This window comes from Rhinatrema bivittatum, chromosome 13 (assembly GCF_901001135.1).
Source record: "Rhinatrema bivittatum chromosome 13, aRhiBiv1.1, whole genome shotgun sequence".
NCBI lineage: Eukaryota > Metazoa > Chordata > Amphibia > Gymnophiona > Rhinatrematidae > Rhinatrema > Rhinatrema bivittatum.
This window is the reverse complement of record NC_042627.1, coordinates 72,309,251-72,336,236: the sequence shown is the minus strand read 5'-3', so window position 1 is coordinate 72,336,236 and position 26,986 is coordinate 72,309,251. Positions and strand designations below refer to the sequence as shown.

The 26,986-nt window shown below is 44.3% G+C and overlaps 1 protein-coding gene across 2 annotated transcripts in view; it reads right to left on the bottom strand.

The window, feature by feature from the left end:
• ST8SIA2 (ST8 alpha-N-acetyl-neuraminide alpha-2,8-sialyltransferase 2) overlaps positions 1-17,823 on the bottom strand; it is an 80,550-nt gene extending 62,727 nt beyond the window's left edge. For both annotated transcript variants that reach the window (XM_029575501.1, XM_029575502.1), the window contains exon 1: positions 17,607-17,823. In XM_029575501.1, the coding sequence (XP_029431361.1) occupies positions 17,607-17,695 (89 nt within the window). In that variant the 5' untranslated portion in view covers positions 17,696-17,823. The remainder of the gene's footprint in view (positions 1-17,606) is intronic.
• Between the last annotated feature and the right edge of the window lie 9,163 nt (positions 17,824-26,986).

Sequence of the window (26,986 nt, the reverse complement as noted above, 5' to 3'; positions counted from 1 at the left end):
GCCTTTACGCGTGTAACCGGGCCTTGCGTGCGCCGAGCCTATTTTCCAAAAGGCCCAGCCATGCGCGTAAAGGTTGGTACACACATAAGTGCTGGCCTTCCTGCCAGGAGGGCGTATTCTGGGCGGGCTGGGACAGCACCATTGATTGCTGTTCCGGCTGCCGGCACGCACAACTTACTTCAGGTCAAGCCTTGAAGTAAGCTTAAAAACAAAAAAACAAGGTTAGCTAGGTAGGGTTTAGGGGGTGGGGAGGCGAAGGGAAGGGAGGTTAGGTAGGGGGGTTGGGAAGTTCCCTCCCAGTCTGCTCCTTAATTGTATGTATATATGTGTGAGTATGTATGAGAGTGAGAGCATGTGTATATGTGTATGAGAGAGCATGTGTGTGTGTGAGAGAATGATGGAGCATGTGTGTGTGTGTGTTTGGGTGTGTAACAGCATGTGTGTTTAAGAGTGAGAGTATATATATATAAGTGAGAAGCAGCATGTGTATGTGAGCTTGTGTGTATAAAAGAGAGAGAGCATGTGTGTGTGTGAGTGAGAGTGCATGTGTATGTGAGAGTGAAAGCATGTGTGTGTGTGTGTGAAAGTAAGAAAGCATGTAAGGTTGTGAGAGAAATCATGGATGTGTAAGCATGTGTCTGTGTGTGTGTATAAGAGAGTGATATAGCGTGTTTGTGTGTAAGAGAGCATGTGTGTTGGAGTCATGAACCCTTGGGCCTAGGTGGAGTTGACGCAACCTGCAAGGAGGAGCCCTGCAGGTCCCCACTATCGAGAGGTGGAGTCGGATAAGACAGAGGCCAATTGGAGCTTCGCCTAACCAGCCCATGTTCCCCTTGGGTTGAGCCTTTGGGTGCCAGGGCCAACAGGTCTTAGGTGGGGGCCTTTGCAGATGGTCAAGCCCGTTGAGGTTACTGTGCTGGAGCAGAGAAAGTACAGGCAAATCTGGAAGTAGGCTGGGGTCAGTGGCAGGTGGCGTTCAGAACATCCAGGAGGCAAGCTGAGGTCAATACCAGGGATCCATCCAAAGGGAAAGTGGGAAGGATAGACAGAGCAGGAAGGCAAGGAGCAAGACAGGTAGGCAGACGAAGAGACAAAGAAGAACTGAAGACAATGATGCTGGAACTGAAGATGTACACAAGAACTACTGGAACTGCAGACGAGGAATACAGAGCAACTCACACTACTGATGCCGAGGCAAGGCATGACTGTAGTGTTGCCCTCTTATAGGGCCTTGAGCTGATATCATCAACAAGGATTGTGATTTTCCTGCTGTGGTCCCTTTAAATAGTGAGGAGAGGAACACATGCCTAGGAAGAGGCGCAGCGCGTGTGCTGAGGAGGTTTGTAGAGGCTTGGCTGGCCAAGCTGGCAGCACTCCCCACATTGGAGGGCATCGGTGGTGGCGGTGGCATGAGAAGACAGTGGGGGCCAGGCTGACAGGTGAGAGTAGCGGTTCGTGGGGTTAGTCCACAGACCGCTAAACAACAATGTGTGTTTGTGTGTTTGTGAGAGAGTGTATTTGTGTGTGTGAGAAAGAGAGTGCACATGTGTGTGTAACAACCTCCCTTCCGCTCTGCCTGCTAATCCATGAATCTCAAACATTCCCAGGTATGGAGAGTGGGGGATTTTTAAAATCCTTATTAGTTTTAATTGTTAGGTGTTATTTTGTCAGTTTTGAAATATTTTATTGGAAATTTTTATATGCGTTTTTAATTATTGGATGTTATTCTGTTTGTTAGTTATTTTGAATTATGTTTTTTATTGGTATAGTTTTATTAATTTTATTGTTTTTTTGAAGAATGGTAGTGATTCTGTTTATCCATTGTTGCAATGCATACAGAATTTGGCTTGTTGAAGTTTCCAGTTTAGTTTTCCGCAAATTTCTGTTTATATTTTACAATCTTTTTATTCTGTATTTGAGAGTCTATCTGCATGTGTGACTGAGGTGATGTATTCTGCTACCAAGCAGTAGTTTCTCTGCTAGGATCTATTCTGATTTAGGACCTGGTGTAATATTTACAGTGTTGCCTTTTCATGGGTAGGGTTGTTGAAGTTTGAGTGCTGGCAGGTAGTGATGTTTTGATACAGAAAATGTATTGCAATTCTATTTTCTTGTGGTTCTCTGAGGGCCAAGCCATGCCTAAGATGTATTACAGTTCCCCTAATACCATATGTGTTCCAAGCGTCTTTTGCTTTTTGGCAAGGTTTTCGGGCTAGCACTACAGCAGTGCATGTATAATATATATAGACTGTAAGTGGTATTCTTACCTCAGAAGACTGCAGTTTTAATATCCTTTTTCATGTAAAATCTGTTATTATAAATGCCTAATTTTTAATTGTGTGTGGGGAGGGCATGATGGGGGAGGTGGGGGTGGGGGGTCAGTGCAAGGCTGTAAGGTTTGTATTACAGCCTAATACCCTTGCACCAGCCTCAGGCAGTGCTGTACAAACATTTAACAGAATCTCCCAATTCGTGTTGCCTGGCCACCGCTCTGCCCCTCCCCCATACGTGGTCTTCTCCTCCCATCCCTCCCTCAGGATGTTCTCAGTTTTGCCCCAGCTGTGGCAGGAAACTTTGGGACTGCGCCTTAGACCTGTGACTCCCAGTTGTCCGCCATGAAGGGGGGGGAGACAGCACCACGAGTGCTCCTGAATCCATCCCCCGGCTCCACAGCGCTACGAAGACCTTCGTACTCCCGGTGCCCTGATCGCAGGCAGCAAGTCACACACCGTCGGCGCAACATATATTTAGAATTATCATTATTATTACCATCGCCTGATCTGTATTGAAAGGTTATCTTACTGCACACATTTTACACGCACAGAATATCAATGATGATAGCTCGTGGATTACATTAGTGGAATAAAAATTCAGACCTTTTTTTTTTAACAAAATGCTTGGTAAAGATTTTCCCCTTCAGTTTCGATCAGATATAAATTTTAGTCTGTTTATAACTTTTTATCCAAGGATAAAGCAGACACATTTCCCCCCCCCCCCCCCCCCCCCCCCATAATATTTCTCTGTTTCAAATGGCTCTTCCACAGATTTAAAAAAAAAATCACTTTTCAATTTATAGCACCTTCAGATGTGGCAGATTGTGATAAAGGAAAGGTTTGAAGACGCTCGTAAAACACAGAGATCTGTCTTCCAGTTCAGATCTGCCTAGAAACGCAACTGTCATTTTTTTTTTGTAAAACAAACTGAAACTCCCTTTTTTTTACTGGAAAACGAAATCTAACTATTTTTTAATTCACGCCGGGACGGCTCCCCATCCGTTTCTCTCTCGAGTGGCCGAAGCAGACTGGCATCTGTCCCTCCACTTCGCTCCTGCCATCTGTCCGCTCCGTGCCACTGCCTTCCCTTGGCAGTAAATTGGGAGCCGCCGGGTAAACCAGTCAGACAATAACCCACCCACAGAAAAACATATGGACTATCGTTTGAATGGGAAAATGTAAAATGGTGGCATGAGTCACACTGTTAAGTAGTGCGGTATTTACAGTAATGAGCAAGGCGTCGTGCAGTACTCCGGTGCTCCGCCACCGACAGTACACGGAGGCATCCATCACTCTGAAGTGGCTGCCACTTAGCAGGCTTGTGAGTCATAACGCACGGAGGCCCAGGATTTAATTTCCTAAATATCTGTAAGCCCTGCGCACGCGTTTGCATTCTGCTGCCCTGGACTAGGGGGGTGGCCGAACCCTGATCCCGCGGGGGCCAGGCTCTCAGGATTACCCACGAGGAACATGCACGAGACAGATCCGCATACTTTACGGAGGCGGTGCACGCGCGCCTGTCTTATGCACGTCCCGTGGCGGCCATCGCGAAAGCGAGATCTGCTTGCGGCACGCCAGGACCGGAGCTGCCTACCCCCTGCACTAACACCATCAGGGGATTTGTCTGTTTTTGGACGGCAATCCTCCTATTTCATGGGAATCATTTTTCACTGGGGCCAGCCTGGCAGCTGGGTGGCAGTGCCGCTGGGTGGAAGGCCCGGGTTAGATTCACAGGTCAGGTCTTTTTTTGGCGCCCCGGATGGACACAGCGCTCGCAGCCCCTCCGGCGGAAGGGGGTCTCGATCATCGTGCAATGGGGGGGCACTTAGGGCCCATGGATTTCGGGGTTCCAGAAGGAGGCAAGGATTGCCACGGCGATGAGTGGGCTAAGAAACTCCGGAAAGGGATATAAACTTGGGAGCAGCAGCCAAGGGAGCCTGTGGTGGCAGATCCCAGTCAGCCCTGGATTTTTTGCCCATACGCCCACATCAGGCCTGTGCCTGGGGCGGGCGGCATTCAGGGGAAGCAGGGCTGGCTGAACATTTGCTGCCTCCCAGCTCGGGTGAATCTCATTCAGCAGAAAACAGCCCTCGTTGATAATCTGAAACAGCCCCTTACAGGAGTCGAGGGGGTGAGGCAGAGTCCCAAATCCGTTGCTGATCCCAGCCCCAGAAGAAAATTTCCAGGCCTCACCCCCAAAAAAGATTACTTTTCAAGGGCCCAAATGAGAGAACCAATCTTGTATTTAAAGTAGATTTAGTGTTCTTTTACTGATCAGATGTTGTGCTACTGCCAGGCCCTTTTGCCCGTCTCCATCTCCGGCGAGTGCGCTGTGTTACCTTCCCCCACTCTCCCTTTCACGTTGCCTCCTCCCAGCTGCCTCCCCTCTCCTTCTCCACTCAGCCCCACCACAGATACAAAACACGAGATTTGCCGGTGGCGCTGCCCAGCTCCTGCTGTTTATCTCGTGACCCAGCACTGGATGGCGATGGTGTCAGATTAAGCCGATCTCTATTTAAAGGGAAAAGTGAGTGGGTCTGATATCCGCAGTGGAATGTGTTTGCCCAGGGATGGAACGGTTCCCTGATCACATTCGCCAGGCAGGCAGGAATGTGAAATATAAGCTCTCCGTGGCGGGCAACCGCCCCAGGCCACTCAAATGCAAATCTATCTTCAGCGTGCACTGGGTAACTTTAATAACCAGGCGGAATAATTGCCAGAGCGTAATGAACAGTAATGTGATCACACCTCGGAGACGGTAAACCTTTTTTCTCTGATTCTTCCCAAGCACTAGTGGCCTTACCTGTCTTGACTAGACTGTAAGCTCCACGGAGCGGGGACTTTTCTTATGTGTGCACTGAACAGTGCCGCATATCCCTTGTAGCACTATATAAACCTTTAATGGTAAAAGTAGCAGAAATGAGAATTATTTTGCTACTACTGTGTCTCAGACTTTTTGAGCGAGGACTGGGGGCTGGAAGTGTTATTCACGCCAACTTTCTAGCTTATGCTCCCTACAGTTTACACTAGTGTCAAAGCACCAAATAAAATCGCTCATAAAATGCAAAGCAGTTGCAAATCATGTCAAAAGCCAAGCAAGAACATGAAAAGTGCAGGACACTAGGTCACAAGATGTAAAAGAGAAAGCAATATGTTAAGTAGCTGAGGCCACAACAGCACTTAGAATTGCTAGAAACGTGATTTATGGTCATTAGCCATGTTTTCTGCACATAAAAAAATGGTTTGCGCACATAAATCATGTTTTTCGGTGCACGTTTTCCAGTTTGGGCACATTTTGTAGCGCCTGATGCATTTAGCATACTATTGGCTTACTGCATCGGACATTAAAAAAAAAAAAAGTAGCTTGTACGTTAAGAAACCGTGTGCTCAGTTGAAACCATCGGCCCCTGAGTTATAAACAGGAGAGTCATCAGCTATACAGGGATATTCCGTAATATAGGGACAGTGGGAGTGGCTCTAGAAGGGACCCTGATGAAAGCCTCTGCTGATACAGAGCAATCTTAAGACTGGTACAGTAAAGTTCTTGCTGAATTTGTTTTCACAGAAACATGTCCTTATACTTCTCCTGCCATGGTCCAATTGGAGCTGGCTATTTTTCATGCACCTTGCAGACCGGTGCTGGCAGGGAGGCCTAGAGCACTGAACTGTTCAGGGGCGTTATTCACAGCCATTCATTTGACCGGCTCTGTAAAAATATAAAATATACTAGCAGGAACAAGGACACTAAGTTAAAAGAAACATTCAAAGAGCCTGCTGGTTTAGTTTAGTTCAATTGATCTGGACTTCACTTAGTCCTGTCAGTTTGAAAAGTAAGACACAGATGCTGCGGAATCAACGATCAATTTCAAAATGCTCCCCAATGCTCCATGGTTAGTTAGTTAGCTTGTATATATTCCACCTCCCAAGCCCCTTAAAAGTATTTTTTTTTACCTGAGTGTCAATGAAAACATCACACAGAATAACTGAAAATACATTTACAATTACTCAAGAGAAAGGCGTATGTATGTATTATTAAATTTATATTAACCTGAACTCACAAGCAATTGAGTGAAGCTATAAGAAACTCTGTTTTGAATACATAAATAGTAATACCACCACTACTCAAACTAATGGTCTTCCTTCTTCATGCTCCACTGACTTGAATAGAGAATGGCCTCCAGCAGGTGGTCAAGCTTGTAGGGCTGACAGCTGGGAAGCACTCGCAGAGCAGTGTAAATGGAAGCAACTGGGCAGACTGGAGGGACAGCTCGTTTGCTTTAACACTGAAATTACTTTTTAACATTATGTTTATAATTAAAATATTTTTATTGTGAAAAGATAAGTGCAAGACTGGGTCTATGCCAACCAGGACTGACATTACATGCCCCTTCTGATCTCTGCTGTGGCCACTGTTGGAGCCATTTTTCCCCTCTCCATTAATTTTTATAGCTTAATTATCATCACCTTTAGCAAAACATCACTTCAGAATGTACATTTCTACTTGGCATCCTCGGATGTTAAAGAGGCTGAAGTGGAAGGCAGAGCTAGAGAGCAATTGTCTTGTTTGTCTGTTTGGAATAGCTGGTAAGCTCTAAGGAGCAGGGACTGACTTACGCGTATTTCTACAGCACTGCCTGCATCTAGCAGCACTACAGAAATGAGGGGGGGTAGTAGTAATTAGTAACTGCCATACCCCATCCATGAACAAGCTAAACCACTTAAAAGATTTTTTGTCTACTTTTGGCAAACTGAGGTGGCATTTGTCCTCACTGCAAAGCAATGACAAAAGTGAATGCATGGGGTAGGGGAGAAAGAGTGGGGGTCGGGGGAAGGAAGTGCACCCACATCTCTCTCTAATGAGCCAGATGCATCCTGGATGAGTGTCAGCAATGGATTACTAACTTTCCTACCTCTAGGAAACTCCGCCGTGACACTCCCAGAGGGCACGGGCCTTGGAGAGGCTGTGACTCGCCGAGTATCTGAGACTGAACCGAACTAGACGAACGCCGACGTGTGCCTTCACTTCCGTTCCCAAATTTCTACCCTGTGGAACATCAGTCCAGACGGGGGGCTGCATCCCTAAAACCGTGGCAGCCTATTGCCTAGGACATACACCAACAGCTACGTCTGTCCCGTCTAAGTAGGCTATGTGTAAGGTCTCGATTCTGACTCCTGTTCTAGAAGTACATAGCTGACTTGAATATCTCCGGATCAGTAGTGGTAAAAAAAAACAACCCCCGAGGTTGACACAATTTCTATTACTTCATGAATAAAGTTTTAATAGGTTTTCTCTTGATTAAAGTGGAGAAATATTTTCTAACATATAATTCACCTTGCAATTAAACAGAATTATTCAAATATTCCCTTTTTCATTCTGTTTCCTTCCTGAGGACATATTAGTGTTTTACATTTCCAACAGCATCTCTTATGAATGGAAGTAAAGACTAAAGAGGTTAGGACTTTTCAGCTTGGAGAAGAGACGGCTGAGGGGGGGATATGATAGAGGTGTTTAAAATCATGAGAGGTCTAGAACGGGTAGATGTGAATTGGTTATTTACTCTTTTGGATAGTAGAAAGACTAGGGGGCACTCCATGAAGTTAGCATGGGGCACATTTAAAACTAATCGGAGAAAGTTCTTTTTTACTCAACGCACAATTAAACTCTGGAATTTGTTGCCAGAGGATGTGGTTAGTGCAGTTACTATAGCGGTGTTTAAAAAAGGATTGGATAAGTTCTTGGAGGAGAAGTCCATTACCTGCTATTAAGTTCACTTAGAGAATAGCCACTGCCATTAGCAATGGTTACATGGAATAGACTTAGTTTTTGGGTACTTGCCAGGTTCTTATGGCCTGGATTGGCCACTGTTGGAAACAGGATGCTGGGCTTGATGGACCCTTGGTCTGACCCAGTATGGCATTTTCTTATGTTCTTATGTTCTAAATGGAAGAGTCGCTGGATGTAAAACAGGAATAGATTAAACATATATGAACAGAAGAAGATTCAGGGAAGGAGCTTTTTTTTAAAGGATGATAAGGAGAAGGTACTATATATATATATTCCAAAAGGTGTATAACTCTAGGGAACAAAATATATTAGGAGACCTAGGAATCAGACCCACAGGGGATGCAAGGGAGCAAAGAAACGAGCAAGTTGATATTGTGAGAGATCCAAGGCCCATTGTCAGTAGCTGATGTCTCAGGACTCTCATATTTGACTTTCTCCATGTATGGGAATGGGGTCAGGGTTTTCACAGCTCACTCGTTACGGGGCTTCTCCTGTCTTTGGGTCTCTAAGAAATTCTCTCTCTTCGACTCCGCAGTTTTGTAAGGTGCCCTGTCCAAGGCTCTTGCAAGCACTAACTATCAAAACAGTGAAGGATAAGAAATGGGCAGTAAATACAAGAATGGAATTTAGGCATCTGGATAGGCTAGCCTGGAAAAATGGGAGCATGGGAGTATCTTGAATCTTACGAGGTTATTTATTCCTGTGAAGGGGAGCCAGAAGGAAGAGGTACCTGAGACACTTAGTAGAAGGGATACAGGAAAGTATAGAGGGGATGGAGAGAATATGAAGCTGACTAGACCATGAATGCATTTCTAAGTGAAAACCAGAAATGTGCATAGTGCTTGGAAGCGGACAGGGAGCAAAGCCAGGAGGGACAGGAGATTACCAGATCAGTTGAGTCAGGATCCTGGTAGCAGGTTCTGGAGAGGTTGTAACAGATGACAAGGCAGCCAGGAGCAATCCAGACGTGAGAGAAAGGCAGCTTGAAGGAGAAGAAGACAAGCATGAATGGCTTTTGCGCAAGTCAAACAGTTGATAGCACAGAGAAGAAGAGAAACGTGGGCAGAAGGAAGGAGATTGAGCGTAACTCCAAGATTCCTTAGCTGAGTAAGTGAAGGCAAGAGAGATTTAGAAGAAACCCAGCTGGTGGAGGACAAGAGAAATAGAGGACTTCAATCTTAGAAGGATTCAGCATTCTCAGGAAAACGTAAACAAAGAGGCAACAGATATGAATGATTTCAAATGACACGAATCAACTGCTGTGAATAACAGTGAAAATAATGCATTTAGGTAATCTAAAAAATCAGATTGGAGAGTTAGAATGTACGGCGGCCATGAAGATCCTGCCACAGAGAGGGTCATTTTCAAACAGAGCTCTGCAGGTCAACGTGCAGAAATGGTCCTTTTGAAAATTGCCCGGTAGGTATGTGTGTAAAATTATGCACATGCGCCCTGCACGGGTAGGTCATTTTAAATTCATGGAGGAGACTGGGTGGGGCTTGGATTTATACTTGTAACAGGGCTAGCCAGCTCCAGTCCTCCAGAGCCAGATTTCTAGGGGATCTACAATGAATAACTGTGAAATAGATTTACATACAATGGAGGCAGTGAATGTATATTGATTGTGGATATCTTGAAAACCTGGCCACCCCTTAGAATTTTTCACTTTGAAAAGGATTTTCCCTGCAAACTCTCCCACACAAATTGGCGGCTGGTCACTTTGTGCAGGTACTTTTCGTGGGATTAGTTTTCAAAGCGAACTTAAACATTTAAATTTGCTTTGAAAATTGTGCAACTTCAGCACACAGCAGTTTGGAAATGAATATGGGCTGTTATAAAACTGCCTCCAATAGGCACGCTAGAGAGCTGCCGGAAAGGGGACACTCAGTGGGACCCTACAGTACCAGGATACCCAATATATTGACATGACAGAGCAGACTGAACTGGTGGCGGGGTGGCAGCTACGGGCTGAGGATGGCATAGAGTCGAGCGGAGTGGAAGATCTGCGGGAAACAGACTGTGCTCTGGACTCTCTACGGACAGAAACCGCATGCATGATGGGTAAGAGCATAGAGCAGACGGGATACAGTCTGGTGAAACTGGTGGACTGTGAAATGCTAACAGCGATCGCAGTAACAATGAGAGATTTCAATGACGCCACTATCAAATGGGTGAATGTCTCGTCAGGGAAGCAAAGTTCAAGATGCCTTAAAAGACAGCCTTTCCAACCTGTTCTAATTCTTTGAGGGAGTAACTAAAGCACGTGGATAAAGGTGAGCCAATCGATAAGAGTGTGTCTGGATTTTCAGAAGGCCTTTGATAAAGTCCCTCATGAAAGATTCCTCAGAAAACTAAAAAGCCCTGGGGTAAGAGGCGATGGCTTACTCTGGACTGGTAACTGGTGAAAAGTCATGAAGCAAAGTTCTCCCAGCGGAGGGAGGTGATTAGTGGAACGCCTTGGGGATCTGTCCTAGGACCTGTGCTATTCAACTTATTCATAAATGATCTGTAAAAGGGAGCAATGAGTGAGCAGATCTGCAGATAACATAAAAAATATTCAGAGCAGTTAAAACACAGGCATTTACCAACAAGGCTAAAAGGGCATCTTTAAAAAAAAATGAAAAGCAAGCCCAGATGAGGTAAATAAATCATATGAAAATTAGATGTAAAATTTTAATAAAGCAGGCCAAGAGAGAAGTTCAGGAAAAAAACTTGCCAAAAAGACAAAACCTAATTTTAAAAAATTCTAATACACATAAAGAAAGAAGTCTGCAAGGAAGCACAGGGTGCTCAAGGAGGATAAAGTTATAGCAGAAAAATTAATGATTTGCTTTTGTTTTCACTGTAGATGATGTTGGAGAAATAACCACACAAGAAATATTATACAGAAATGATGATTCACAATGAATCTGAAAGAGGAGCCAGAGCCTATTGAAAAACTACATAGTAATGAATCACCAGGACCTGATGGTATTCACCCTACGTTCTGAAGGAATCAAATGTGACATTTTAGACCTGCTACTAGTAATTTGTAACCTATCATTTACTATAATTCTGCCACTGTGGCTGAGGACTCAAAGGTAGCCAACATAATGCCAAATTTTAATAAGGGCTCCAGAGGTAATTCAGAAAAGTATAGCCCAGTGAGCTGGATAAAATGGTGGAAGCCATTGTTAAGAATAAAATTAATTGGCATATGGATAAACATGTCTTAATGGGAAAGAACCAGCAAGTATTTAGCAAAGGGAAGTCATACTTAACTAATCTACCGAGAGGCAGATATTCAGCACTACTTAGCCGGATAAGCAGGAACTTATCCAGTTAAGTAGCAGCAGCTGAATATCCGATCCTGTTCAGTGGCTGCCACTTAGCCGGATAATTACTTATCCAGCTAAGTAGTTAGAATATCCCCAATGAAATTGCTAGTTAGCCAGATAAGTCTTATCCAACTAAGCTTAGCAGTACCAGAGACTGTGCTTTCTCGGCTGCAGCAACCATCTTCTGGAATTCTCTTCCAGGAGTATTACGCTTGGCCTAGCGTTTGAAGACTTTCGAGACATTGCTTAAAACCTGGCTATGTAGACAAGCATATTATTAAATTTTTCCTGCTGACCTTGGACATCTTTAAGGTCTGAATAGTTTGCATGAATTGTTTCAGAGTTCATTTCTTTATGTTTTGTGAGTTACCTGCTTTTATGATTATTTGTTCATCATAAGAACACAAGATATGCCATACTGGGTCAGACCAAGGGTCCATCAAGCCCAGTATCTTGTGTCCAACCAAGTCACAAGTGCTTGGCAAGTATCCAAACATTAAATTAATAGATCCCAAGCTACTAATTCTTATTGATTAATAGCAATTTATGGACTTCTGCTCTAGCAACTTACCAAAACTCTTTTTAAACTCAGTTATACTAAATGCTGTAACCACATCCTCTGGCAATGAATTCCAGAGCTTATTTATGCATTGAGTGAAAAAGGATTTTCTATGATTTGTTTTAAATGAGCTACTTCCTAACTTCATGGAGTGCCACTTAGTCCTTGTAGTATCTTAAAGAGTAAATAACCAATTCACATTTATCCATTCAAGTCCTTTCATTATTTTGTAGATCTCTATCATATCTCCCCTCAGTTGACTCTTCTCCAAACTGAACATCCCTAACCTCTTTAGCCTTTCCTGGTAAGGGAGCCGTTCTATCCCTTTATCATTTTGGTCACCCTTCTTTGTACTTTCTCCAGTGCAATTATATCATTTTTGAGATGCTGCAACCAGAACTGTACACAGAATTCAAGGTGCAGTCTCACCGTGGTGCGATATAGAGGCATTATGACATTTACCATTTTATTCGCCATTCCCTTCCTAATAATTCCCAACATTCTGTTTGCTTTTTTGACTGCTGCAACACACTGAACCGACGATTTTAAAGTATTATCCACTATGACGCCTAGATCTTTTTCCTGGGTGGTAGCTCCTAATATGGAACCTAACATCGTGTATCTACAGCATGGGTTATTTTTCCCTATATGCAACACCTTGCACTTGTCCACATTAAATTTCATCTGCCATTTGGATGCCCAATCTTTCAGTCTTGCAAGGTCCTCCTGCAATTTATCACAATCCGCTTGTGATTTAAACTATTCTGAATAATTTTGTATCATCTGCAGATTTGATTATCTCACTGATCGTACCCCTTTCCAGATCATTTATAAATATATTGAAAAGCACCGGTCCAAGTACAGATCCCTGAGGCACTCCACTATTTACCTTTTTCCACTGTGAAAACTGTCCATTTAATCCTACTCTCTGTTTCCTGTCTTTTAACCAACTTGCAATCCACGAAAGGACATCGCCTCTGATCCCATGACTTTCTAGTTTCCTTAGAAGCCTCTCATGAGGGACTTTGTCGAACGCCTTCTCAAAATCCAAATACACCACATCTACCGGTTCACCTTTGTCCACATGTTTATTCACCCCTTCAAAGAAATGTAGGAGATTTGTGAGGCAAGACTTAGAAAAATCCACTTTGGCTGTGTCCCATCAAACCAGGTCTATCTAAATGCTCTGTGATTTTATTCTTTATAAACAGTTTCCACGACTTCAAGCTCACTGGTCTGTAGTTTCCCAGATCTCCCCTGGAGCCCTTTTTAAATATCGGAGTTGCACTGGCCACCCTCCAGTCTTCAGGTACAATGGATGATTAGAATACTTGTAGAGGCGATTCATAAATTTTTAATAAAGGTAAAGATAAGACGGATAAGTGGTGGGCGGGATACGGGCATTCCAGGATGGAGCTACTTTTCCGGCTAGCATAGAGATATTCAAACTTGCCCGGTTATGTTAGCCAGATAAGTTAGACCAGCTTAATAGCAGATCTTAAGTTAGCTGGATAAGACTTATTCAGCTAACTAGCGATTTCATCGGGGATATTCAGCGGCATTGCCGGTAAGTGGCTAACTTACTTAAATGTTTATCTTTGAATACTGAGCTGTATAATTCTTTGAAGGTGGAAATAAGCAAGTGAATAAGGGCAATCTGGCTGAAACAGTGTATCTGGATTTTTAGAAGGCATTTTTAAACGTCTCTCATGACAGACTCCTCAGGAAATTAAAAGATCATGAGATAGGAGGCAATGCCCAATTGTGGACTGATAGCTGATTAAAAGATAGGAAACAAAGACTAAATGATCCGTTTTTCCAATGGAAAGAGGCAAGGAGCAGTGACCAAAGACTCTGTGCTGTGACCAGGAAACGATAAGGTGACCACATCTGCAGATGACACAAAATCACTCACAGTAAAGTAAAGCATCAGGCAACACAGCAGAGCAGAAACGCTGTATAATGGAGAGCACTGCTCAGCTGAGGAAAGGGATTCTCAGAGGGCTTGGGATCGTTAGAACAGTTCTGTGGTTTGTGTGCTTTTATGCGATTCACCAAGAATGAGCAATCAATGCTTTTAAATATATAAATAAATAGGAACTGGGCTCCTGGGAGAAGTGTAATGTGGGCAAAGGTAAAAGGAGAAGCTTAACCGGACCTTCTTTTCCACTCCTTTTTTTTCACTTTGGGGGTGATTTTTTTTATTCGTTTTTTTCACCTTGTTTTATTGTTTATCTTCGTTTGGCTCATTTTCCAAACTGAAATAAACTTATTAAAGCCTCCAAATCAAAACAGGGGCCTGCAGGAGCCCCCCCCCCCCCACCCCCACTGCTGCTTCCTGAAACTTCTCCCTGGGTCCCTCTCACCCCTCCTCCACCGCCAAGCCCAGGCTCCGCCAAGCCCCTTTTTCTGCTCCCCCCCCCCCCCCCCGAAAATGAGCTGTGGCCTGATGCTTTACTTTACTGTGAGTGATTTTGTGCCCACTTACCCTTTCTATGGGGGGGGGGACATTCCAGCTCCGCCCCCCACCCCAGTGTCTCTTTAAAAATTGGTGCCAGCTAGCCCTGAGGCCTGGTCTGAGGGCCGTACAGGAACCCGGCACCAGCTCGTAGTGAAACCGATGCCATTTTGGGTCACATGGCGCCAGCATCAGTCCATCATTTGTAAATGGACTCCAACAGGATGGCAGCAACTGGAGACTGAGTCTTTTTCTTCCTGGAAGATCCCCCCCTTCATTTGCATGGGTGGGGGGAGGGGCACGAGAGTGTTTTGGAAGGGCCGGGGGAGGCCTCGCCTAGCCAGGAAGTAGCAGTGGAAGCCCAGGGAGGCCATTTTTTTTTGTTGTCCCATTCAGAAGGAAGTGAAAATGGCTTTTTCCAGTTCAGCCGCGCACATCTCTAATCCTAGCTACCGGTATATACTCGCGGGGCTGGTTTCCACATTTACCGGTCAGCAGTCATTACGGACAACGCATTGAAATTCTCAGCTCAGTGTGCGTCAGCAGTCGAAAAAGCAAATACAATGTTAGAAATTATTCAGAAAGCAATAGCGAATAAAACTGAAAATACCATTATGCCTCTCTGTAAACCTAAGGTGCATCCACGCCTTGAGTACTGTGTGCAGTTTTGGTGGTCACCCCATCTCAAACAGGATACAACAGAAGAAGAAAAGGTGCAGAAAAGCACAATACAAATGATAAAGGGGATGGAAGAGCTCCCTGGCTGAACAGGTTAGGACTCTTCAGCGGGAGAAGAGATCGCTGGGAGGGGATATGAGAGAAGTTATAAAATCACGAGTGGTGCAGAACAGGTTAATAGGGAACAGTTTGTTACCCTTGCAAACAGTAACAGCTACAGGGGATGCCCCATGAAATTAATGCTAAGGGTCGGAAAACAAATGTAAAAAAAAAAAAATGTTTTTTTCAGTCGGCGCTCAGTTAGGATGTGGAATTTGCTGCTGGATAATGTGGTCAAAGTTAACAGCCTGGCTGGGTTCGAAAGAGTTTTGAACACGTTTCTGGAGGGCAGGTTAATTAATTATTGGGCAGGGAGACATAAGGATCTCCACCTTTTACTTCTGGGGATGACGGGTCGGGGAGTGGCTCTCCCCACTGGGATGTGCTGGGTGCTCTCAAGTGACCCAGATTTGGCTCCTGTGAGAGACAGGGACTATGGGGCTGACTCGGTCTGGCACTTCCTATCTTCTGGAGCGTGCATCCAAGAAGAGACTGCCCACGGACATGAAGAGAGTTTGGGAGATGCAGAGGGGGAATGGTGAGAAAATGAAGGAAAAACATGTGTGAAACGGCAGTGAATGAGTGCTGAGAGTACCCAGAGGGGGAGAACAGGGAACCAAGGCCATGTAGTGGAGTGACAGAAAAGCAAACAGACTTGGAGCTCCTTCTGAGTAGGAATTGTTGGTGATGACCCTAGTTAGAAGGATAACATAGTAAATGTAGCACTCACTTTATGAAAAAAAGACCCGCTACATGTGAAGGCTTCAACCAACTAAACAGAAGCACAAAAACAAGCAAAGATTAAGATTATAGGATTACTGAAACCCACGGTCAATTCTGGGCTGGATTTTAAGTTTCAGACCCGTTTGCTTGCACAGTTTAGAATAAGATGCATGAGTCCACTTTGCTTTGGAGAAAAAAACATCAACAGATGTGATCACCTTGTTTTACCCCCAGCACCTTGTACCTTTGTAGCTGCCTTTCAAGTGTGCAAAATGCGCTAAGGTTAACGGTGCCTGAATGCATAAGATGCAGTGAGTCAGGAATCACCTACAACTTATTTCCGAATATACAGGTAAACTGTAAGCTGGATTACACCTGCAGTGTTTTGATTTCCAAAGCATCTTTTGGCCAGAGACCTAAATTGCTTTTTTTTTTTTTTTTTTGGAGGGGGGGGGGGGGGGTGGGGGGGAGGCTTTTTGACATTGCAGGAAATAAAATTCTTGGCCAAAAACTTCTCTGTCTCAGAACTGTGCAAGAAACCCGAGCTGATGCTCTGTATTTCCACTACTGTCCCGTTAGGCTTCCCTTTTAGACCATCAGAACTCTCGGACACAGCAACCAGGGAAGGATGGGAAACCAGACCCTGAATATGTCAAACTGGCCACCTGCATTCCCAGCAGCAAACTGGACTGGAAACGGTTGGGTGTGAGTCCCTTAAGCTTTTTTTTTTTTGTTTTTTTTAGGGGGGGGGGAGGATTGAAGTGAAAGTCACAGAACATTTGTGGCAGGAGCGAGCTCAACGTGGCAAAAGTTCTGAGCGCCCAACCCAATGCGCATCTACTACACATTTCATCTTCCTCGCAGGGAATCAAGGAGGGCAAAAGAAAAAACAATGGCTTTGTGATTGGCATACAAAGTTATTAAGTCGTCCCCGAAAACCCTGTTCAGCATTTAAAGGCGACCACCCCGGTCCATCTCATCTAAAATACATCCTGGGCACACAGCCCTGAAATATCCTTTTTTTTTTAAATCGTAAACTTGCTAAAAAGTTGTTAAAGGCGACAATTCAACTCTTTTTTTTTTTTTTTACATTTTCAGTGCAATTTTTAAGAAGCCGTCCCTGCCTTCCCCGGGCACCTAAGAATACCAAGGGGGAAAGCAAACAAGGCAAGGCGAGATCAGCGCACGACCCACGTCTGCCCAGGGACTTTCGCGCGAAAAAAAAAAAGAAAAGCTTTCATAAATATTGAATCCCAACTCGCACATGCGGAGGGTGAGAAAGGCAGGGCAGAGCCGTGCGAGCGAGGAGGGCAAGCAATGCAGAGGAGGGGAAGGAGAGGAGCAGAGAGCCTGCCCTGGAGGGGTCGGACAGAGAGAAAGGGAAGCAGGCGGGCAGAGGAGGGAGGGGGCGGCGCTGCCAGCCGCAATCCGGAGTGAATCCGTTTGGAGGAGCGGGAATCCGGAGCCCCGGTCACCCTCTCTCTCTCCCCCCTCTCCTCGTTTTCTCTGGCCACAAAAAAAAAAAAAGTGAATAATGAAAACTTCTCTGAAGGGGGGGGGGGGGGCAGCCTCCGGGCGATCCCGGCTCGGGGGAAGGGGATCCCAGGGCATCCCCCTCCCCTCCCCCGCCACTTTCAACAAAAGAGTGGGAAAGAGACAAAGGGAGAGGGGGAAGATGAGAGCGGAGGGGTGGCCCTGCCCAGATAGTATTTACCCGATTTCCGAAATGTCAGCGACGAGGAGGCAGAGGACGAGCAGGGTGACGACCCCCAGCATCCAGCCCCGCGTGTCCAGGGGCGGCATGGCCAGGTCTGCCGGCGAGGGGAGGGAGCGCACTCTCTCTCCCGCTCCCGATCCGGGGGGCTGTGCGCGCCTGTGTGCGGAGGGAATGCACGCGAGCCGACGGACAGCAGCAGCGACTCCTCTCCCTCCTCCCCTCTCCCCTTCCCTCCTCCCGCTCGCAAACTTTGCCTGCCTGGCACACAGACGCCGGCACCTGGGGACAGCCGCTAGCACGGGGGGGGGGGTTGCACGTATTTTCAGCCGCTGCGCGCTGACCAGGTCAGGGTGCCGGGGATACCCTGCAGTTTGGCAGGGAGAAGCTTGAGACCTCCACCCCCTCTCCTTCCCGCCACTAAGAAAGGAAATGCAAACGTTATTTAATGCCGGAGGGGGGAGGATGCAGAGAGAAGATCTCACGGGCACCCAGCCCTGGCGAGCCGAGGCTCGGGGGTGGGGGGAGGGGAAGGACCGGAGGTCAAGGGGCGCCGCCGGGGACGGGCGCCGGTGCCTGCATTGTATGTGCACAGCAGGCAGGGGAAGGCACAGCCGCGCTCCTCCACGGGCAGAGGAAAGAGCGACATTAAAACCGGGCACATGTTCTGTATCCCGACCCCGGGACAATGGCACTAAATGCCCTCCACCCCGATCCTCCCCAAAGCGGAGGGGAGGGGCGGCAGAGCGCCCCCTCCCCCACCAGCTCTGGGTTCCAGACGGAGGGGAGCTCCCCTCCCCCCCCGCCTGTCGCCCGAGGGCTGCAGGGCTGATGGGCGGTGATTGATTTCCATCTTGGGGGGGGGGGGGGATCCTGCCCAGCGATTACCCCGGGTCTTGGAGGGACTTGGCCTGCCGGGATTTCGTACGAGTTCGGATGCACTCGCTGCCAATTAAAATAACTTAAAAAGAGAGCCAGGCTGGCTGGCAAGGCAAGTGACAAGGACACTAAGGATGCAAGCGGTGCCCGTCTGCTCTCACTCAGTGACCCAGGCAGCTCCTGGGTGGTTTTTTATATGATTGAGAAAAGGATGGGGAGAGATACACTCTGTATAGAAACAGACAGGTGAAAGAGCTAATGTGTATATTATTATATGTACAGAAAGGGTCCCCCAAGCCCCTGCCGAGCAGCGAGCCTGATGGGGGCAGCGCTGGCCAAGAACAAAATCACAGATCCTATGGGCAAACAGGGTTTAATGGAGAAGAAGCAGCCTGGACTCAGCAGAGGGAGGTCATGAAGGCAGGAGGAAGCCTGTGGATAAAGGGAGCTGGCTGATTATAGTGTATTTGGATTTGCAGAAGGCACTGGATAAGCTGCTTCCAGAGAGACTTCATGGGATAGGAGGAGGTGACTTACTGTGGTTAAAAACTAGGAAGCAGGGAGTAGGACTAACTGGCCAAAGGTAAATGGCGGCATGTCTCGGGGATCTGTACTGGGAGCACTGCTCTTTAACCTGATCACTAATGATAAGGAAAAAGAGCGCAGTGATCAAATCTGCAGATGACACAAAATTATTCAAAGTGGTTAAAATAAAAGCAGACTGGGAGGAACTACAGAAAGACCTTGCCAGGTTGGAGCACCGGGCATCAAAACGAAAGATGAAAACTAACATTGGACAACTGTAAGGTGATGCACGGAGAAAAATAATCCTACTAGGAGTCCGCACTCAGGAAAAGGATCTTGGAGTCGTTGTGGACAACAGGTTGACATCCTCGGCTCTGTGCGGTGGAGGTCAAAAAAGCAAACAGAAAGTTAGGAATTATTTGGAAAGGGATGGGGAACAAAAATGAGAATATCATAATGCCTCTGATTAGATCTACGGTGCGACTGCACCTTGAGTACCTTGTGCAGTTCTGTTCATCCCATCTGAAGAAAGATAATAGTGGAATTAAAAAATGTAGAGAGAATAATAAAGAGGATAGAACAGTTTTCTGATGAAGAAAGGCTAAATAGGATATTCACCTTGGAGAAGAGACAGCTGAGAGGGGATAGGATAGACGTGGGTGGAACAGATAAATACTGAAATGGTTATTTACCAATTCCAATAGCACTTAAATACTCCTCTAAATTGGAGAAAGTGTTTTTTTACTCAGTGCAAATCAAGCTGTGGGCTTTGTTGCCGGAGGATGTGGTGAAGGCATCTAGCATAGCTGGGTCTGAAAGGGGCTTTGGGCAGGATCCTGGAGGAAAAGTAGATTTGGAAAAGCTACAGCACTGGATCTACTCTTTGGCATCTACTGGGTAACCTCTTGGGGATCTGGACAGGTCTCTGTCGGATGCTGGGCTCGATGAACCTCTTGTCTCACCCAGGACACCACATCTTGTGGATTCCACTTTTGCAGGGAAAAGTGAAAAAATGTTCACATTTTCTCTTGCAATACAAAATATTTTCAAAAGAGTGAAAAACTTCAAAGAGATGAGAAAGTAGACTGGAGAGTCAGAAATTAGATGTTTAGTGTCTAATAAAATACGAGGTAGGACAGAACAGAGAGATGCTGTAAGCCACTGATGAATATTTCTAAATGGGAATGAACTATTTAATAGCTGAAAGCAAAGTCGGAAGAACTTTTCTTGGTTAGCGAAGTAGCCATTGGCACAGGATGCAGCACTGCGGATGCTAATTAATAGCACTGGTATGAGGGAACAGGGCTGGATTTCAGGGTTATGTGGTACCCATTGGCAGAGGACTGGGGTGAGGACTTTCTCCCCTGGAAATCAGAGGGCAGCAGAGGGACTCTCAGTACTTTTGGGTTGCTGACTCCTAAATCTGGCCCTGTGAGGGAACGTATCATAACCGGTTCTTCCGTCCCTACACCGGCTTCCTATGGAATAGCAAGTTAACTATATACACGAGCTCTTGTATAACAATGCCGCTCCGCAGATCTCTGCTGTTTCACAGATTTACACACCTCTGCTGGGGCAAAAAAAGTGGAATTAGATTCTGAAGACAGCCAATGCTGGGCCCCCGACTTTTACGATCCATCCAGAGTACTGCTACGCAGACATTAGGGATAAAGCACAGGACTGCTTCTAGGGCCAAGTCCAAAAGCAAAGCACGTTCAAGCAGCATTGTCTGCATTATCAGGAAGGCTGCTCACCAGGTAAAAATTTTCGTTATGGGTTTGACAGTTGCTTGGTTTTGCACAGAGAGAGACAGTTACTATCCTTAATAGACACATGAGGGTTTTTGTTACTAACTTAACAAAAACATGGAGGTAACCTCCACGGAGTGGCAGTTACTCCCCTTAACAGAAACATGGAGGTAACCTGCACAGAGCGGCAGTTACTACCCTTAATAGAAATATGGGGGTAACCAGCATGGAGGGGCAGTTACTACCAACAGAAACATGGGGGTAACCTGCACAGAGCGGCAGTTACTAACTTAACAAAAACATGGAGGTAACCTGCACGGAGTGGCAGTTACTCCCCTTAACAGAAACATGGAGGTAACCTGCATGGAGTTGCAGTTACTACCCTTAACAGAAACATGGAGGTAACCTGCACGGAGTGGCAGTTACTACCCTTATCAGAAACATGGGGTAACCTGCACGGAGCAGCAGTTACTACCCTTAATAGAAATATGGGGGTAACCAGCATGGAGGGGCAGTTACTACCAACAGAAACATGGGGTGACCTGCATGGAGCGGCAGTTACTACCCTTAACAGAAACAAGGGGGTATCCTGCATGGAGCGGCAGTTTCTACCCTTAACAGAAACATGGAGGTAACCTGCACGGAGCAGCAGTTATTAACTTAAAAGAAACATGGAGGTAACCTGCACAGAGCAGCAGTTACTGCCCTTAACAGAAACATGGGGGTAACCTGCACAGAGCGGCAGTTACTACCCTTAACAGAAACATGGGGGTAACCTGCACAGAGCGGCAGTTACTACCCTTAACAGAAACATGGGGGTAACCTGCACGGAGAAGCAGTTACTAACTTAACAGTAACATGGGGGTAACCTGCACAGAGCAGCAGTTACTACCCTTAACAGAAACATGGGGGTAACCTGCACGGAGAAGCAGTTACTAACTTAACAGTAACATGGGGGTAACCTGCACAGAGCGGCAGTTACTACCCTTAACAGAAACATGGGGGTAACCTGCACGGAGAAGCAGTTACTAACTTAACAGTAACATGGGGGTAACCTGCACAGAGCAGCAGTTACTACCCTTAACAGAAACATGGGGGTAACCTGCACGGAGAAGCAGTTACTAACTTAACAGTAACATGCAGGTAACCTGCACAGAGCAGCAGTTACTAACTTAACAGAAACATGCAGGTAACCTGCACAGAGCAGCAGTTACTAACTTAACAGAAACATGCAGGTAACCTGCACAGAGCGGCAGTTACTAACTTAACAGAAACATGGAGGTAACCTACACGGAGCGGCAGTTACTATGATAAGAAATTTGCTGGGCAGACTGGATGGCCCATTTGATCTTTTTCTGACGACAATGCTATGTTACTATGTTATGTACATTAAGATCAGCAAACCGTAACTTACTTGAGATTCCTTCACCATGATCCACTTATTTGGTGGAGACTCATAAGAGAACTCTTTCAGTAGCTGGAACCCTCTCCCTGAAAGTCTGCGTGTTTATCTTCTGCACAAAGTAAACTTTTAAAAACAGCTGAAAGCATTTCTTTTCACACAGGTATTAGAGATTTAGGCCTAATTTAGCCTTTCCCCTCTATCTCTGGGCTATTTATTCTGGGAATATTTTCTGCAGGTTTTTATTGTTTAGTATGTTTTAGATTATGTGTTTTAAATGTGTGTGTTTTGATTGGATCTGCCTTGAGTGATGGATGAGGTTCAAAGAAATATTTTAAAATAAATGAATGAATGAATGAATGAATGAATGAATAAACAAAAATTAATGCCTGTACTATGCTCAGATTGGTCCTTGTGTCCTTTCTAGCCCATTGGGTTTTCACAATGTCCCTACTGAAGGGAGAGAATATATGCAAATATATCTCAGTTGGAGTACCACTGGTTAATGCAACAGTATAAAACCAGGACATAGAGGTGATTGGTAATCTTAATGAGCACTAATGAGGACTGGGAATGATCCTTCATGCTATTTGGATGTTCATTTTATGTAACCTTATTACATTAAAAATTGTGTTTTTAACTATTTCTAATTGATTAATTTTGTTACTATGGTTATTGCTGATCTTGATTATTTCTGTTACTGCTTTTGTGTTTTATCCTTTTATGAATTATTTGTATTATAATACAATTGATTTTCCACTTTTTGTAAAATGTGAGGTGAGAGAGGCTCTTATAGCTAAAAGAACATCTTTTAACAAATGGAAAAGTGATCCAAAGAAAGAAAACAGGAACCAGCATGAGCACTGGCAAGTTAGATGCAAAATAAAAGGAAGGCAAAGACAGAATTTGAAAAGAAGGTTGACATGGAAGCAAAAACACACAACAAAACCTTTTTCAGATACATTTGAAGCAAAAAGCCTGTTGATGGAGTCAGTTGGACTGGTAGATGATCAAGGGGTAAAAGGGAAACCTAGGGAAGCCAAGGCCACAGAGCAGAGACTAAATTCATTCTTTGCTTCGGACTTTACGGAGAAAGATGTAAGGGAGATACTCATGCCAGAAATTATATTTAAATGGGATGATTCAGAGGAAGCTAGAGGATGTATTAGGGCAAACTGACAAACTAAAGGGTAGCAGCTCACACGGACCAGATGGTTTACATCCCAGAGTGCTGAAAGAACTGAGAAATGAAATGGTAGAAATAATCTGTAAACTATCATTAAAATAGACTATGGTACCTGAAGGTTGCCAACATAATGCCAGTTTTAAAAAGAGCTCCAAGGGAGATCCAGAAAACCAGAGACCAGCGAGCCTGAAGTCAGTGCCAGGCAAAATTGTAGAATCTATCATAAAGAACAAAATTATGGAACTTATAATGGTCATAGTTTAATGGAACAAAGCCAACATGGATTAAGCCAAGCAAAGTCTTGCCTCACCAATCTGCTGCTTTTTTTTTTGAAGGCGTAAATAAATATGTGAATAAAGGTGAATCGGCTGATATAGCGTGTCTGCATTTCCAGAAAGCATTTGTCAAAGTCCCTCATGAGAGACTTCTGAGGAAATAGTCATGGGATAGGAAGCAATGTCCTAGTGTGGTTAAAAGTCATAAAAACAAAAGAGAGTAGAGCTAGATGGTCAATTTTCTCAGTGGAGAAAGGTGAATAACGGAGTGCTCCAGGGATCTTTTCTGGGACCACTGCTCTTCAACATATCCATACATGGAAATGGAAACAATGAGTGAGGTGATCAAATTTGCAGATGACACAAAAATGATTCAAAGCTGTTTAATCATAAGAGGATTGTGAGAAATTGCAAGAGGACCTTTCAAGGCTGGGCATGCAAATGGTAAATTAAATTTAATGTGGACAAGTGCAAAGTGATGACCTTAAGGAAGAACAAGCTAAATTACAGTTTCATAATGCAGGCTCCACATTAAGAGTCACCACTCAAGAAAAGGATCTAGGCGTCATCGTTGATAATGCATTGAAATCTTCTGCTCGGTGTGCAGCAGCAGCAGCCAAGAAAGCAAATAGAATGCTAGAAATTAATAGGAAAGGAATGGAGAATAAAACAGAGAATATCATATTATCATAATGCCTCTGTATCTCTCCATGGTGCAATATCATCTTGAGTATTGTGTGCAGTTCTGGTCCCCACATCTTGAAAAAGATAGAGCAGAATTAGAAAAGATACAGATACGGGCGACCAAAATGATAAAGGGGATGGAACAATCCCCCTATGAGGAAAGGCTAAAGAGGTTAGGACTTTTCATCTTGGAGAAAAGACAACATTTGGACTGACTCTAAATTATGTTTTCAGTCACATATTAATTCAGTTATTCGATATAGTTTTTATAAACTTTGTGTTCTCTGTGGTTTAAAGTAATTATTGGATGCAGCTATGTAGTTTAAGCATCTAATCTTTCTACGATTGACTTTTGCAATTCTGTTTACCTTGATTTATCAGCCTCTACCCTTGGACCTTTACAGCTGCTAATTAATGCCACTGCATGTTTGATTTCTGGGAGAAGATGAAATGAACATATTAGTCCAGTTTTGATTGACTTACTTTGCTTTCCCATCTCACAGAGTATTTTGTACAAAATTGCCACAATGATTTTTAAATGCAACAGACTGGTCTAATTCTTTGCTAGGAGTATGTCAAGCTACTCATAATCTAAGATCTGCACAGAGAGGTTTTTCAGATGTTCCCTCTGTGAAGCAGGAATGGTTAGTGTCCACTCAAGAATATGCTTTTTCAATTGCAGCTTCCTTTTGGAACTCATTACTGCAGGACTTACATTAGGAAGAATGCCTCAAAGTTTTAAAAATGGGATTAAAAACGAATTCAGACAGGCCTATTTTTTATTTAATTTTATATTGTTTTTGAGATGCTTTTTTATGTTAGCTTTTTATTGTGGTTTGTGTTTTTTATATTTTATGTATTTTTATGATGAGTTTATACTTACTTACTTACTTACTTACTTACTTACTTACTTATTTATTTATTTATTTATTTATTTATTTATTTAAGGTTTCTTTTGTATACCGACATTCATTGTTGGACATCATATTGGTTTACAGGCAACAATGAATCAGCAACAGAGCTTTACAGTGTAACCAATATATCAGCTCTTACAGAGTAACTATACTAACAGATTAACAGAAACAGCTAAGCAGGTTATATATGTTCAGTGCAGAAGTAGCAGATTTATAAAGTGACAAAATAGGGGTTGCTAAATAATACAATAATGTACATATATATCTATATTAGACTAATATAATTAATGTAATATAATTGGGTGTGTGGACTGTTTGGAGAGGAAGGTCACATATGCGGGAGGTTTAGTGCTCTCTGTGAGGTGAGCTACTATGTGGTGAGGTGTTAAGGTAAGTGAGGGGGGAGTAGGTTATTGTAAGGGCAGGGAGTCGGGGAGGTATAGGATGCAGTGTAATGTCCTTGAGATCATGAGTATGCTTGTGTGAAGATCCAAGTTTTTAGTTTTTGTCTGAATTTGTGCAGGCAGTCTTCTTGGCTTATTTATTTATTTGCTTTTATATACCGACATTCGTAGGGGTACATCACATCGGTTCACATTGTAACAGAGGAAATAGTATGACAGGTCATACTATTTTTACATTGTAACATTAATTTTTTAAAATTAAATCTTGTAACATTTATGCTTTATGCATAGAAACATTGTAACATAGATTAAATTATACATTGTAACATATACACATATATACATTCCCAAGGTAGGTGGGGGACGGAATGTTTGGCGTAGAATGAAAAGTTTTAGGATATGATATGACATAGCATATGTCAGCGGGCATAGAGTTCCAGAGTGTGGTATTGTAGTGGGTAAGTTTGGGTGTGGGGATGTTTAAGGTTGCTAGGTAGCGTGAGCGGATGGGTCTGTTTGTGTTGCGGAAGGTGAAGGAGTTATGGAGCCAGTTCATATCTGGGTTGTGTAGGGATTTGTGTATTACTGTGAGGGTTTTTTTGAAATGTATGCGATGTTGGATAAGTAGCCAATGTAGTTCTTTGAGGATTAGGGTTATGTGTTCGTTCTTGCGAGTGTTGGTGAGGATGCGTGCAACTGCGTTCTGTAGCATTTGGAGGGGGGAGATGGCATTTTTTGGAAGGCCAAGGAGTAGCGAGTTGTAGTAGTCTATTTTAGTGAATATTATAGATTGTAATATTGTCCGGAAATCGTTGAAACGTAAGAGTGGTTTAAGTTTTTTTAGGGTTTGCAGCTTGAAGTAGCATTCCTTGAGGGTATTGTTAATGAATCTTTTGTGGCTGAGTTGATCGTCTATGATGACTCCTGGATTCCTTGCATGTTGAGATGTACGAATTGAATTTAAGGGAGTGTTGTATTGATTAGGGATGATACGGTTGTGTGGAGGAGTTATTATCAAGATTTCTGTTTTTGCGGTGTTGAATGCAAGGTTGAGACTAGAGAGGAAATTGCTGATGGCAGCAAGTGAGGTTTCCCATGTTTTGATGGCTTTAGGTAGGGAGTCTGTGTTTGGGATGATGATTTGTACGTCGTCTGTGTATATGTAGTGTTTGAGGCCAAGATCTGAGAGGAGGTTGCAGAGGGGCAGAGGGTAAATGTTGAACAGGGAGGAGCCTTGGTAGAGAGGAGCCTTGGGGGACTCCTTGTAGTAGGTTGAATGCCTTGGATTCTTGGTTACCTATTCTGACTTTATATTGTCTGTTTTTTAGGTATTGTGTATGTATTTAGCTGTACATCGCTTACA